Raw genomic sequence first — 13,485 nt, 5'->3', positions numbered from 1 at the left:
CGTACAACACTAGAGTACATGAAGAACAGGCTATATTTAATTCCATAACCATATCAGATGTCCTGGTGAATCCGAGATTAAGTGTAATCAACTTTACCGTTTCACTTCCAAACACATTCAGCTTTAATTTTAAAAGGCACAACCATTCCGCTTCCGGTCTCATCCTTAGCTAACTCGTGTTAGCTTGACTGAGATGGCAGCAAAACAATATGCTCGGGGAGGAAAAAATACTCCAATGTAGCTGTTTAAAACCARTATYCCTTACCTCCACAGCCATGGCCGAGGCCACCACAGCGAGCAGCAGTAAAGCCACTCGGTCTCCCATGTCGTTTCGTGAAAGCAACGCTCCTGAAGGCAGCGTTTGTCTCCTAACTAGTGTAGCGTATGAGTCGGTGTTCTCTCCGCCGGTGACTCCCGCTGTCTGATGGTGAGCGATCCTGAAGCTGCACAGCTGCTCGGAGTCGGATCACCTGACCGCAGCCGGCTGGGATTAACTCAGCCTCCCATGCTCACAATATTATCACTCTAACCCTCCTGTTTTCCCATTTTATTCGTGTACATACCCACAGAAAAGAATTCTCTGTTTCAACCTTTTTTTATTTTCACACTAAAATAAATGTTTTATTCATATCTTGAAGGTACTACTCATCAATCGTGTCAACACAATTGACTCGAGATTTACCACATACAAAACATATTGTAATGGAGTTTTTCCCTTTTTGCTTAGCTATTGTGTTGTAATTGTTATACAGTCATGATGCAYCCTCCAGCAAAAAAAGAAAATCTTTAGTGCCTCCTGTGACATCACATAAGGCAAAGAAAAGATCTCTTTAAAAGTGAACATATATTYGGGGTTTAAAATGTATCCAAGTACTGACTCTCCAAGTATGTTTGCTGCACATCTGACGGCAAACATCAGTCRATTTGTTTGCCGTCTTTGTACATTTTGGTGATATTTTTCCCCCTTTTAWGGCTCTAAAGAGAGGAAGTGSCTGCACATTTAAAAACTAAACCAGAACTAACAACCTTCTCAATCGCAGAGCTGCTGTTTGAGCTGAAGCAGCCAAGAGAGAGACATTAAGTATTTATTCTTTTCCCATAAGATCAAAAGCCGATGCGTTTTTTCCTCTCAGATTCTATCTGTTTATTTTATAGGCATGAGGGAAACCAATACTTCATTACTCAACTGTCTTTAATGTCAGTCTACATGGGAATAAGGCAAAAACACACCACTGGGTAGTACATTTAGGTGAATAACTTGAGACTGGATTTTGCATCTGTATTCAAAAACATATATTTAATTTACAACACAGGCACTGASACAGTAGAGAAACAGTTATTGACCTGATATTTATAATGATGAAGTCCCATCAATTCACAGTTCAAGTCACAGTGAAGTCACTTTGAGTTTTAAAAAAATTCCCCCAACATATTAATACCCCGCATTATTTAAAATGCGGCAAAAAAAAAAAAAAAAAAAGTCAGTATATTATAACAATCCAGTTTTGAGCTGCCTATGGTTTAAAGTCAGCATTTTTATCATAATGGATTAAGTCAAGTCTTTCAGTTTAATACAAAGCAGGTCCAGATCTGATATAATAATAAAAAAATAATCATCGTTTCAAATAAAAGTGGAGCAAAATAGCTCTAAGAATGAAAAAAAACAAAAAACAAGAAGTTGTCCGCAGTTTATCGCTGACAATTCCTTTCCACTCGTGATGATGTGGAAAAAAGAAAAAAACATGGTCTTCACTTTCATCAAAGTGTAGCCAGTACCTTTGATGTGCACAAACGGGGGCAGAGAGTACAGGTCAGAACAGTTAAGCTGCCAACAAGTTAAGTCTTACAGACGTGATGAGGCATGTGTGCGTTTCCAATCCTGACCCACATTTTCTCTCAAATGGTTCTATTCCCACCAGTGGTTCTGCTTCAAAGCAGCGGCAGTGCAGTAAAGCTGAGCGTTAGGGGGCAGAGGGAGCAGAGTTGGGGGGCGGGAGGGGTATTCTGACAATTTTCGTTTGGTGAACCCGAAGAGCGACCGCGATGAGTGTCCATTTATGGTCCAGCCAGCGTGCGATCTGCATGGCAAGAACTCACTTGCGGGTGAAGCCGGGGTAAGGAGGTGGCGGAGAGTAGTTGGCTTGTTGAGGCTGGGCTGGGGTGTAGGGTGGGGGTCGTAATGATGGTGGGTACATCTCATAGTCGTAGCTGTAAGGAGGCGGAGGACCTGGGTTATAGAACAATAAAAAAAAAACACCCAAAGTTAAAACTACATGATTTAGATTGAGATTTCCTCAAAGTTTGACATGAATCAGGCCCACAAAATTTTTAATGAAACTCTTGCATCATCTAGTGGTGGGATTGCAGAATTGCACTTTGAAAGAAGTGGATGGGAAGTTTTTGTTGAGCCGGTCTCCCATCGAAATAAGTGAAAATAAGAAAAATAAAAATCTTATTGTGAGAAAAWTTTTTATTTATAATCACAATGATAAAGTCCAGACTTTACCACGAAAAACTGAATATTTATGGGACTGTTTTTGTCCTTGACCACCAAAATGCAAGATTAAAGAYATTAAAAAAAGTGTTTAAAAATCMACTAGACTCAAAAGATCATAGGTCAGATTCCAGTTTCAATTTGAAAATCATAAAAACATATCTTTACTCTAGTTTTAACATTAAAAAKGAGATTTCTTTTGTATTTGTCATCATAGGTGAGCATCTAGTTTAGAAATGCATTTTAACATTTACTAGTAAATAAATGTTAAAGATTTTGTTTATGCATTATGTGTTCTTTTAATCCCTCTTCCTTTACTTTCCTCTAAATCCCTGTGTATAAATACTCTAGAAACAAACCTGCCTTGCCTCTTCTTATGGTGTCAAACAGCAGCTTTAAGATGCTCATGCTGCGAYCTTTGARCGACTGAACCAGGGAACCAACACCACCAKRTCAAAACACAATGACTTCCATCGTGTGTTCCTGCACACGCTGCATAGTCATTCATACTTCATCAGGTCAAGCGGTGCCTTCGTGAAACACGATCGGCGCCGTAGGGCAGCGCAAAAGCATCTCAGCTACTGTTGCACAGGGGTGAAAGTAGGGGGGTACMGTAGGGTACTGTGTACCCCTAAAAGATTTAGAGGGGGTACGCAGTACCTGCATGAGAGAGGAGCTACTGTCAGCTGTAAAAAAATCAATGGGTCCACTGTGCAGCCGTGAGAGCACCCACTAGCCATGACTGATTAGTTTTCAAGAACAATCTAAGACACGACTTAATCAGTTAATAAATAACTTTTTTCCCCATTYCATATTGTTTCTGAACTGTTMGTGCTTTGCTAGAGCAGCGGTGCAATATGTGGATCTCAGAAGGTTTGGAGTCGATCTCGGCATCAGGTGACAAACTAAACGCTGCCAGGATGCTGAGACCAGCACATCCTCCTAAGACTGGCTTAAAACGTTCGTAACTTTATTAAAGAACAAAAAAAAAAAAATCAACCAAACGCATTCAAATTAATGACCCAACAACAATAATAATCTCAGTAATTATTGTTTCAACAAGGTGTTGTGCAATTCTGTGCGTTTCAGTTTCATTATCAAAATAACTAGCAGAGCAGGAGTTTAAAATTAGATTACGTTAAAAACATAACATTCAGTCCGTTAAGATATTAGGTTTGCAGGCTTGATATTTATTTTGCGATTATTAATAAGCTCCCTGAACACAGCGGTGATTGATTAGTTAATTTTAAACTCCTTAGACTGTTTGTACAATAAAGTAAAAACAGCCAAGAGGTTGGAAAGTGAGCTGGCTTTGCTGTTGCCTAGCAACATAGCAAAAATTACATTATTCCACTGATGGAATTTGATGATGTCAAAGTGTTGTGATGTCATAAGAAACAGATGCCTTGAATGTCYTGCATCTGAATCAAATTTGAAGTTGGTTGGTTTTTCCATATTGGATTTAACTTTGCATMGTTTCATAGCTTTTCTGATACATCAGTCGGACAATCAAAATGTCGCCAATGAACACCGATTCATTAACACTGTCCCAAATTAACCAAATGAGTAGGGATGAATTGGCTGCCTTGGTTGTGGATTTTTTACAAAGGCTCAAGGAAAAAACTGCGATACTGATTAAGGACACCATAATGCAGGATGATTTGGAAAAAGCTCATGAACAAATYGGGCTTTTAAATGAGAAAATCGATTCACTCACTAAAGAGCTAAACTGGTCTCTCAAGCAGAAGAAATACCTGGAAAGTCAGAAAATCCCAAAGTTAAAAAACGAGGTAGAGACCAGAGGTTCCCACAGGACTCAGTTGTTGTCTGAGGTCAAACAGTACCAAACTAAGGTTAAAGAGCTTCAATCCTCTTTAAAAAACCTTGAGAGGGACTCAAAACAGCAGGTTGAGAAGGTTGAGGCAGAAAAGTGGCAAATTCTGTCTGAAATCAATGCATACAAAGTGAAGGCTGAAAAACATCAAAGCGAAGTGAAGAAACTTGAGTTCGAGGTGTCCCGAAAGATTGATGAAATCGGCATAAAGAATCAGGAGATTTTGAGAGAAAAGGACAGGTACAGACTTCTCGAGGCCAAGGTAAACGCTCTAGAAAAGCACTTGAAAGAGGCAGAGAAGGAAAACAAAATTCTTGAGAAGAAGGTTCCGAAAACCCCACTGGAGGAAGCTATGGATAGAACCAAACAAGAATTTAGAGCAAGGGCCGATTTATCTTCAAGCGCATTAGCTTTGGAAAAAAACCAAACCAGGACATTAAAAGAACGTCTGACAAGAAAAGAACAAGAGATGAGAAAACTCAAGGAGCAGCAGGCTGAGACCTCCAGGCTCTTAGCCTTCCAACAACAAAGAGAGGCTCTCTCTGAGAAAAAAGCTTTAGCCCACACAGAATCTGATTGGAGGGACCTAAAGACAGAAATTAAAGCCTTAAATTATCATATAAAGGCACTAACCGAAAACAGCAAGAGGGATCAAAATCAACTTAAAGAAGCCACCAACAAAGTGCATGAGGTGACACAATTATACATCAATGAAAAAATGGAACACGAGCGATTGAAGGAGTCCTTAGAGAACAAAGAGGAAAAGGTGGACCATGAAATTACTTTGAAGAGACCTACAGATGTCAGCAAAACTGAAACAGAAACCATCGATAAACAGGTTCAAACACCGATAGAGAAAAAGAAAGTCCAGTTACCCAAAACGAATTCGATATGTAATCGAAGAATCCTATATCTTCGTGACGGCAAGTTGGAGCCAACATTTAATGACCTCAAAACACAGCCAAAATTAAAACTGAAGCCAATTCCCACAAGGAAGGTGAAGTCTGAAATCTCGCATTTTGCACCAGCAGGCAGGAAGGTTTGTATCCCGGAAACAGATCAGAGAAAAATTAGTTTGCAACTTGGCGGGAGTGTAGATGAGAACAACAAAGTTCCCTCATTAGACGTTAGAGGCAAAAATATATTCTGAGGTGCTGCTAAATGAAATAACATCCCCATCGACTTTCTTTTGTTTTTCCATAACCATCATTTATGGTTATGGAAATGATAACCATAAATGATGGTTATCATTTATGGTTATTACTTAGATTAATAACTCATTGATTAATCAATTACTCATTGATTAATCAATTACTCATTGTTTAATAACTCAATTATTAATCAATGAGTTAATAAAGTTGATTTTAATCAAATCAACTTTATTAACTCATTGATTAATAACTTGCATCCTTATGTGTACGGAACATTGATTCTTTCGACGATACACTCTTTAAATGGGATGCATAGGTTTTCTCCGGGTGCTCTGGTTTTTCCTATAAATCGGGGGAAAAAAGTGATTAGGCGGTAACACTTTATTTGACGGGGTGTGAATAAGACCGTCATAACACTGTCATAAACATGAGGAAGACTTCACGACACTAACTGTTGTCATAGTGTCATTTGGTAAATCATAACACTTTTAATAAAGTTGACATTATTCAAAATGTCTTTGTTATGAAAACTTCACATTAACCTAGATCGGACATAAATTTGTTATAAAAGTATTACGATTAAACTTTAAAAATTTTGTAGCTTTATGTGGTAATATTTTATTGCTCTGCCATTTTGGTTAGCATTACATTTCTTAATTTAATTGATCCTAAAGTTTTACAGCAAGATGTCTACAAAGTATAGAAGCCAATTTCCACCACTCTGTAAAAAAATAACATAAATTATCTCAAAAATAATGAGATAGTATCTCATTATGAGATGCTATCTCATTAATGTTTCTCATTATATTTCATCTCTATTATCCATCCATCCATCCATCCATCCATTTTCTTCCGCTTATCCGGGGTCGGGTTGCAGGGGCAGCAGCTTCAGAAGGGAGGCCCAGACTTCCCTCTCCCCAGCCACTTCTTCCAGCTCCTCCGGGGGAATCCCAAGGCGGGGGAATCCCAGGTCTCTGGGCTGGCCTGGTCTCTGGCCCAGCGTGTCCTGGGTTTTCCCCGAGGCCTCCTCCCGGTGGGACGTGCCCGGAACACCTCAACAGGGAGGCGTCCAGGAGGCATCCTGACCAGATGCCCGAGCCACCTCAACTGGCTCCTCTCGACGTGGAGGAGCAGCGGCTCTACTCTGAGTCCCTCCCGGATGACCAAGCTTCTCACCCTATCTCTAAGGGAGAGCCCAGCCACCCTGCGGAGGAAGCCCATTTCGGCCTCTTGTACCCGTGATCTCGTTCTTTCGGTCATGACCCAAAGCTCATGACCATAGATGAGGGTGGGAACGTAGATCGACCGGTAAATCGAGAGCTTCGCTTTTTGGCTCAGCTCTCTCTTCACCACCACGGACCGGTACAGCGCCCGCTTCACGGCAGACGCTGCCCCAATCCGCCTGTCGATCTCCCGCTCCCTTCTTCCCTCATTCGTGAACAAGATCCCCAGATACTTAAACTCCTCCACTTGAGGCAGGACGACCCCCCTGACCCGGAGAAGGCACTCTACCCTTTTCCGGCTCAAGACCATGGCCTCGGATTTGGAGGCACTGAGCCTCATCCCGGCCGCYTCACACTCGGCCGCGAACCGCTCCAGCGAGAGCTGCAGATCACGTTCCGATGAAGCCAACAGGACCACATCATCCGCAAAAAGCAGAGATGCGATCCWAAGGCCACCAAAACGGATCCCCTCAACACCTCGGCTRCGCCTAGAAATTCTCATCTCTATTGTATTCAACCAATTATTCCATATTGCAACTGGAATTTAACTACTTTCACCCCTGCTGTCGCATGAAGGGGAAACACAGCTGTGAATGAAACACTGTGAATAAATGATGAGGAAGAGGAGAGAAAATAGCAACACAAAGGCTGAGGAGTGTCACAGAACATCGGCTCTGGTGCACGATAGTATGCATTTATTTAAAAAAAAAAAAGAGAGAGAAAAAACTTCTACCTTTAAGCAACAGACTTTAATGAATGTAGGGGGAAACTGAGTCAAGAAAATTTACATCAACAATTTTGCTGTAAATCTTTAAAAGGCAATTTTTCCAGGAAAACTCCTTAAACTCTTTGTCTGCTTCACATTTCCACCTCTGTAGACAGCTGGTAAAGTTAGAAGCAAGTTCATGTATAACTCTACATGCTGCTGTATTTTAATACATTGGAATATATTAAAAAAGCTAATTTATTCCAGAAATTAAAACACAGCACAAGTACAAGGCACTTATTTCTGCCTGTATGGATGATTGTAGCTGACAAAAAACTCAAACTTCAGTTTCTCTGAGAAGTAGAATGTTATACAAGAACATTAAAGGCTTTTTTTATTATTATTTCAGAAATGCCTTCCCCAAGAGATGTGTCCAAGCATATCAGTGGAAAGTTCAGTGGAAGGAAAAAGTATGGTAGCAAAAAGGTGCACAAGCAAAATGTGGKGCCCAACTCAAGAACTAAACACAAAAAGTTTGAAATCGTGTGACAGGTAGAGGAAATAAAAGTGAACATGAGTTATGATAGTGTAAAGAAGGTTTTATGTTTTACTAGTTTGTTTCTTTTTTACTTTGAGTTAAAGCCTGAAGCATTTTTAAAAGACTTTAAAGTGATATTCTACRGTTTGCACAGTGATTTTCTATTCTTAAAATAATTGAAAAATACTTTTAAAAAATCTAGTAAAAGTTGCTTAGCCACAGGACTTTGTTATATTTGTTCAATAATAGTAAACATCAAACTCTTGGTTTTCATAATTACACCCCTTTTTCAGGTAATAAACATTTAACTACTTGTTTGGTAATAAATTAACCTTTAAAAAAAGTACTAGAACATCATAAAAGTGCCACTTTTTACCAAACAACCAGGCTTCAAAAGAGGTTTACGGTGTGGTGCAGGAGTCTTTCGGTCAAACACGGCGACCCACCTGGGTAACCCTGGGTAACAGTGTTGATGTAGGAGGTGCTGAAAACTCCGACCCGCGCTCCACGTCCGTTCTTCATGCACATGCACACGCACAGGAACAGGGCCGCCACCGCCCCCATCAGAAACACCACGCCGAACACTATGCCGGAGATGGCGGTGCCTCTGGAACACACACACACATATACACACACACAACGAACGCAATGAGCTATCCAGACGTGCGAGGGCTTTTCATCAACGCTCTCTCCTCTCTGCCATCACTTCTCCAGTGCTGCCATGGAGATGTGCCGCCTCATCTGATCYAACTCAGCTGTGAGGTGTGCGCAGATCGTGCGACAAGAACATGTGCGCTGGCTGCAGAGGAGTCTGCGAATTGGCACTCGGGGAAAAATAGGAAAGGGCTCATTAGCAGGTTTGTAGTTAGTCAGCCAAGTCTGTCCTCTTTTCCTCCAATTGTATAACAGTTGGTCTYCCCTCATTTGAATCTTCCAACCACAATCCAAAGTGTCTGAATTGCAATATTTCTTTCTTTCTTTTTTTTCTTTTTAAATCAAACCCAATTTCTGACCAGTTACGCTGCATGAAGAAACAGTTTGCACCTACTTTACATTTTGGAGTGTCCAGGAAAGGCTAAAAGCACAAATTATTCAATGCACAGACATATAAGAGGTTTCCTGGCAATCGAGGCTGTTAAAGCCTGGGTAACTTAAATAGCCACCTCAACTAGGTGTCCTACCTGCACTTTACAGACTTTAAAGTAAGTTACATTTCATTGAAAACTTCTACCAAAAAGAAGAGCAAGAAAACCAATGAGTTTTCAAAAAGACAAACTTGTCCTTTAGCAACATTTCTTCAGCGCGTTTACTTACGAGAGGACGTCCCCGACGTAGGCGTAGTAGGAGCAGCAGAAAGGTGGCGAGCCTTCACAGCAGTACTCTATGCAGCCTTCACAGTGCGCCTCGCTACCACCTGCAAACACACGGCCGTGGGGTTCTTATTAGCACCCTCTTCTCACGCGTAAATAAAAAAAAAAAAGCACAACTCAACATAATAGTGACGGTGGATGAGGACAGACGGCGGTTACACTGGATGGAGACCACCGCACAAAGCCCCATCATTGTTGCTGTCCTCCTTTTAAATCCCTCCTAAATCCTCAAACTGCAAATACAAATAAATGTACAAATCTTCCCCTTTTGAAAGCCTAGGGCTATTTCCATAGAGTTGAGTCATGATCTTTGCGTTGCTTGATTCAGCAGGTTGTTTATACTGAGCAGAACCCATTACATACTCACTAAAAATTGTTCAAATAATACAAAATTGTCCACAGGAAAAGAAAAAAAAACCCAGCAACAATTACAATCTCCTGGATATGAATTGCTTTTTTTTTTTTCTGGGAACGAGGCAGCGAAAGCGGCCCACGTAGCCCACCTGCTGAATAAAAAGCCGTAGGCTGGCGTGCCGGATGGGGCCGACAATCTAATCTGTGACACACATATCTAATGATGACATCAGGAGTGGATGTGGAGCACAGTTGGGCACAAGATTTACCCTTTCCTCTGACATTTCACGAGCTCAAAGCCTGGAGAAAAATAAAAGAACTGTAGGCAAAACTTGACATAAAGTGGAGGACGAAGCAGAAAAGCATTAGGAAAATACACACTACTGCAGCAGTGTTAGATATAAAAAGAAAAAAAAWAWTTTTTTTGGTGAAGTCTGATTCAGAATTGCAGGACTGGCCCTTTAAACCAAGCCAAAAATTACCATGGTAACTTTGGAGGAGCTGGAGACATTACAGCTCAGGAGGGAGAATAGGCATAACTAGTCATGTGCTCATCTCTAATCCATGGTGGGGGCAGCATCATGCTGTGGGCATGGATCTAGATACGCATATCTAATGATCTAAAATGCCAAGAAGTTGAAAGGTTGTACGGTTCACTTCATGGAACTTGGATGAATGTCGCTGTGCAGAAAACAAGCAGCACACCCGTCTGTCTGTGTGTGTGTGTGTGTGTGTGTGTGTGTGTGTGTGTGTGTGTGTACACACGTCTTTGCTCAGGGATCTGCTTTGTCTCAGCAATCACTCAAGCTGGAATGATGCGTGCCTGGAGGCAAATATGCATGTTTCAAAAGCGAGAAGTTCAAACACAGGTGGGAAAAACTAATAGAAAGGAAGCAGATTTTCTTTTTTGGGGGGGGGCGGGGGTCTAAGGAGGAAATCAAATGCCTATTTATGATGAGTCACAGTTTTTAAAAGTTTTTAAATCATAGGAAGGTTATTCTGATTTCCTCCAAGCTGTTCATGTTGGTGACTCACACTTCCTAAACGCTTCCCACTGGCAGACTCCTGGGGACATCAGTCTGGGTGGTCCACTATGAGGTCCTGGCTCCTGTCTCTCCACACGCTGGGAGACAATGGGGGCACCATGTCCCTCATTCCCCTCCTCTCTATCCCCGCCTGCTGCTTTCTCTCCCTCTCTCCACACCATCAGCTTGTCCTCTGAACACACCAGAGCTCAAGTTTCCTGCAGTTTTGAAGGTGCCACTCTGTTGAAAATATCCCTCCTTCTTATCCCAGCAGGGATGTTTATGAGTTTAGATGATTAATTAAAACGCCAAGAAGGACCTAATAAATGACTGAAGCGGCAAAAATCGTCACAAAAAAATGGACTTAAAAGTTAGACTTACCAGTGAATAAACCAAGCAGCAGAGAGTTCCTCAGAAATTTAAGCGCCTCCGTTCTCCATCTCCTCCAGAGGTTTTCCATGATCTCCTCCCGCTGTGAGCAGTCCTGTTTTCTAACTAGCTGACAGTAGTTGATAGGGACAAAACCGCTYGTCTTCTCTCAAAGAAGTAACACATTTGGCATGTTTCACTCGAGCAGTTTAGTCAAAGTTTGGATTTTTTTTTTCTCCCTCTTACTTCTCTTCCTCTTTGTGAATCGAGGCTCCTGGTTTGTTCTGGCCCCACGTGTGGACGCCTTTYCCGTCCCCACACCTCCGGCAGACTGAAGGGTTTTATCCCCCTCCTTTCCTCCCACCGTTTGCTCACTGTCCCCCTGCTGAGTTTACACCGCGGAGARGCAGGAGGGAAGTCAGAGACAAGGWGAGAAACTTCTTCCGGTTATGGGTTTCAAAGTAAAATAGAAGACGTGTGAGGCAAATGTTTTTCTCACGTTTTTATTTTTTGCTTCAATTCCCACACCTAAATGTTTAATATAACCTGAGTATATACGGAAAGGGAGAAAAAGCTTTCCAAACCAATCTGGTGCTTACTTGCTGGCTGTAGCTAGATTTGCTACTTTTTGGAAAACTGGAAATTCACTTTATTTAGCCTGATTTTTGGATGAAGTTTCGCTAACATCATCCAGCCCCTCCACCACAGAATTCAGAATAAAAAATATTTAATAGAACCTATCTGACATCATGAAGTAGGCCAAATTATCCATAAAATTACAGTTGAGGAAAAAAGTCATTAAGTGTTAACATTTGAAAGGGATTCATTTCTTTTTTTWAATCTGCCATTAAGATAATCTGAATTTGGACAACTTGCTATAGTTAATAATAAAAATGTGTACTTTCCACCATCAGTTGGTGACCTTACAGTCTGAGAAACAAGACCTTTTTCCCCTTCAATGGTGATTTTTATGTTTTTATTTTAGATATAACAAGGGAAAAAATTTATAAAATTACAATTGAGTCTGTGCATATTTTGATGCTATTTTATACTAGCTAGTTCAGATAAATTATTGAAGCTAACAAGTACAAATACRTAYCCCAGCGRGTCGTTTCCCTTTTTGGTGCTTTTATTTTGAAGACATCCGTTTCGTCCCCTCTTTTCCCTCGTGACAGTTTACTCCTTGATATACCAAAAGGAAACCGGTGTGTTTCTTTGCACGTGCACACCTGCGTGCGTGGACGCGCTTCCACATCACGACATGTGGCGAGATAAAAGCAGAATCAAATTGTAACCAACCCAAGGCCACACAATGGCCCGTTCAATCACAACACGACTGCACGACATCCAGCTTTACCCCTCTCGTTAAGTTCGCACTTATCTCCTAAAGTGCGGCTCGCGGGGCCATTTRCGGCTCTCTGGTTGCTTTTGTGCGGTCCTCTTGAGGGGGGAAAATCAGGCTTGTTGAAGTAGATGTACTCACGTTTTAGGACAATACAATAAAAATAAAATATTTTCCAGGGTATGCTGTGGTGGCGTAGGGGTTAAGCACAGTATGGAGGTATCAGTACTCGACGTTTGATTCCCAGCCTGRCGACCTTTGCTGTGTGTCTTCCCCTTCTCTCATTACCCACTTTCCTGTCAACTAACTATCAAATAAAGGCCACTAGAGCCGATAAAACCTTTAAAAAAAGTTCAATATAATACAGTTTGTTACAGGAAGTTTCATATTCATTAACCAGGATTCATCTAAATGCTTCAGTGCTAGCATTTTTGTGGTTATAGCTTAAATTTCTGGGTTTTGGCGTTTACAATTTGGACACAATGCACTAAAAGCATTCCTTACAACATAATGCTGCCAGCACCATTTTTCACAGAGGGTGTATTGGGTTCAGAGTGTTACCATTACCTTTTGTTTGTGGATGTTTTTTCCCCATCTTTAACTGTTTAAGATAAAAAGACAACAGAAGTAAACTCCAAAAAAAAAAAAAAAAACAGTTGTAAAAATGATGAGTTCCTTAAAAGGGGAATAAAAAGCAATCCAAAGCATCCTGCTATATAATTTTACAAATCACTGTGCATTAAAAAAAAAGAAAAAAAAAGGGAATATTTCACCTTATAAGCTGGAGGCCACGGTGCATTCACGTTTAGGTGAGAAAAGTTTATCACATTTTCTCTAATTTAAACAAAACTTTTACAGGCAAAACCATGGGGTGGCAAAAGGATGAGGGTAATTTAGCTCTCGGAAATGCCACCCACGTGGAGCAGCGATGATTCATAATGCCTTCCAGATGTTGCTTTCAAGTTGTAATAAAGTGCTGCGAGAGACATGTAAAAACAAGCAGGTACAACTCAGCAGGCAGCATTTTCAGTTCAAGCACTAAAAAAAGCGACATTTTCTATCATTGCCTTAAAAAAAAA

At 41.0% G+C, this 13,485-nt stretch overlaps 3 protein-coding genes across 3 annotated transcripts in view; 1 reads left to right on the top strand and 2 right to left on the bottom strand.

The window, feature by feature from the left end:
• Window positions 1–434, bottom strand: part of appa (amyloid beta (A4) precursor protein a) — a 27,523-nt gene extending 27,089 nt beyond the window's left edge. The window contains exon 1 of the mRNA XM_008427586.2: window positions 266–434. Within this exon, the coding sequence (XP_008425808.1) occupies window positions 266–325 (60 nt within the window). The 5' untranslated portion in view covers window positions 326–434. The remainder of the gene's footprint in view (window positions 1–265) is intronic.
• An 844-nt stretch (window positions 435–1,278) lies between these two features.
• On the bottom strand, window positions 1,279–11,487 carry cyyr1 (cysteine/tyrosine-rich 1). The gene is made up of 4 exons (XM_008427612.1): window positions 11,077–11,487; window positions 9,261–9,360; window positions 8,393–8,553; window positions 1,279–2,227 (listed from the first exon to the last, which is right to left on the bottom strand). The coding sequence occupies exons 1-4, from the start codon at window positions 11,153–11,155 to the stop codon at window positions 2,094–2,096; spliced, it is 474 nt and encodes a 157-aa protein (XP_008425834.1). The 5' UTR covers window positions 11,156–11,487; the 3' UTR covers window positions 1,279–2,093.
• On the top strand, window positions 3,728–8,369 carry LOC103475749 (uveal autoantigen with coiled-coil domains and ankyrin repeats-like). The gene is made up of 2 exons (XM_008427600.2): window positions 3,728–5,367; window positions 7,818–8,369. Exons 1-2 carry the CDS (start codon window positions 4,009–4,011, stop codon window positions 7,962–7,964), a joined length of 1,506 nt encoding a protein of 501 aa, XP_008425822.1. The 5' UTR covers window positions 3,728–4,008; the 3' UTR covers window positions 7,965–8,369.
• Window positions 11,488–13,485: the final 1,998 nt, after the last annotated feature.

This window comes from Poecilia reticulata, linkage group LG2 (genome assembly GCF_000633615.1).
Source record: "Poecilia reticulata strain Guanapo linkage group LG2, Guppy_female_1.0+MT, whole genome shotgun sequence".
Lineage (NCBI taxonomy): Eukaryota > Metazoa > Chordata > Actinopteri > Cyprinodontiformes > Poeciliidae > Poecilia > Poecilia reticulata.
The sequence above is the reverse complement of the archived record's forward strand: the minus strand, read 5'-3'. Positions and strand labels throughout refer to the sequence as shown.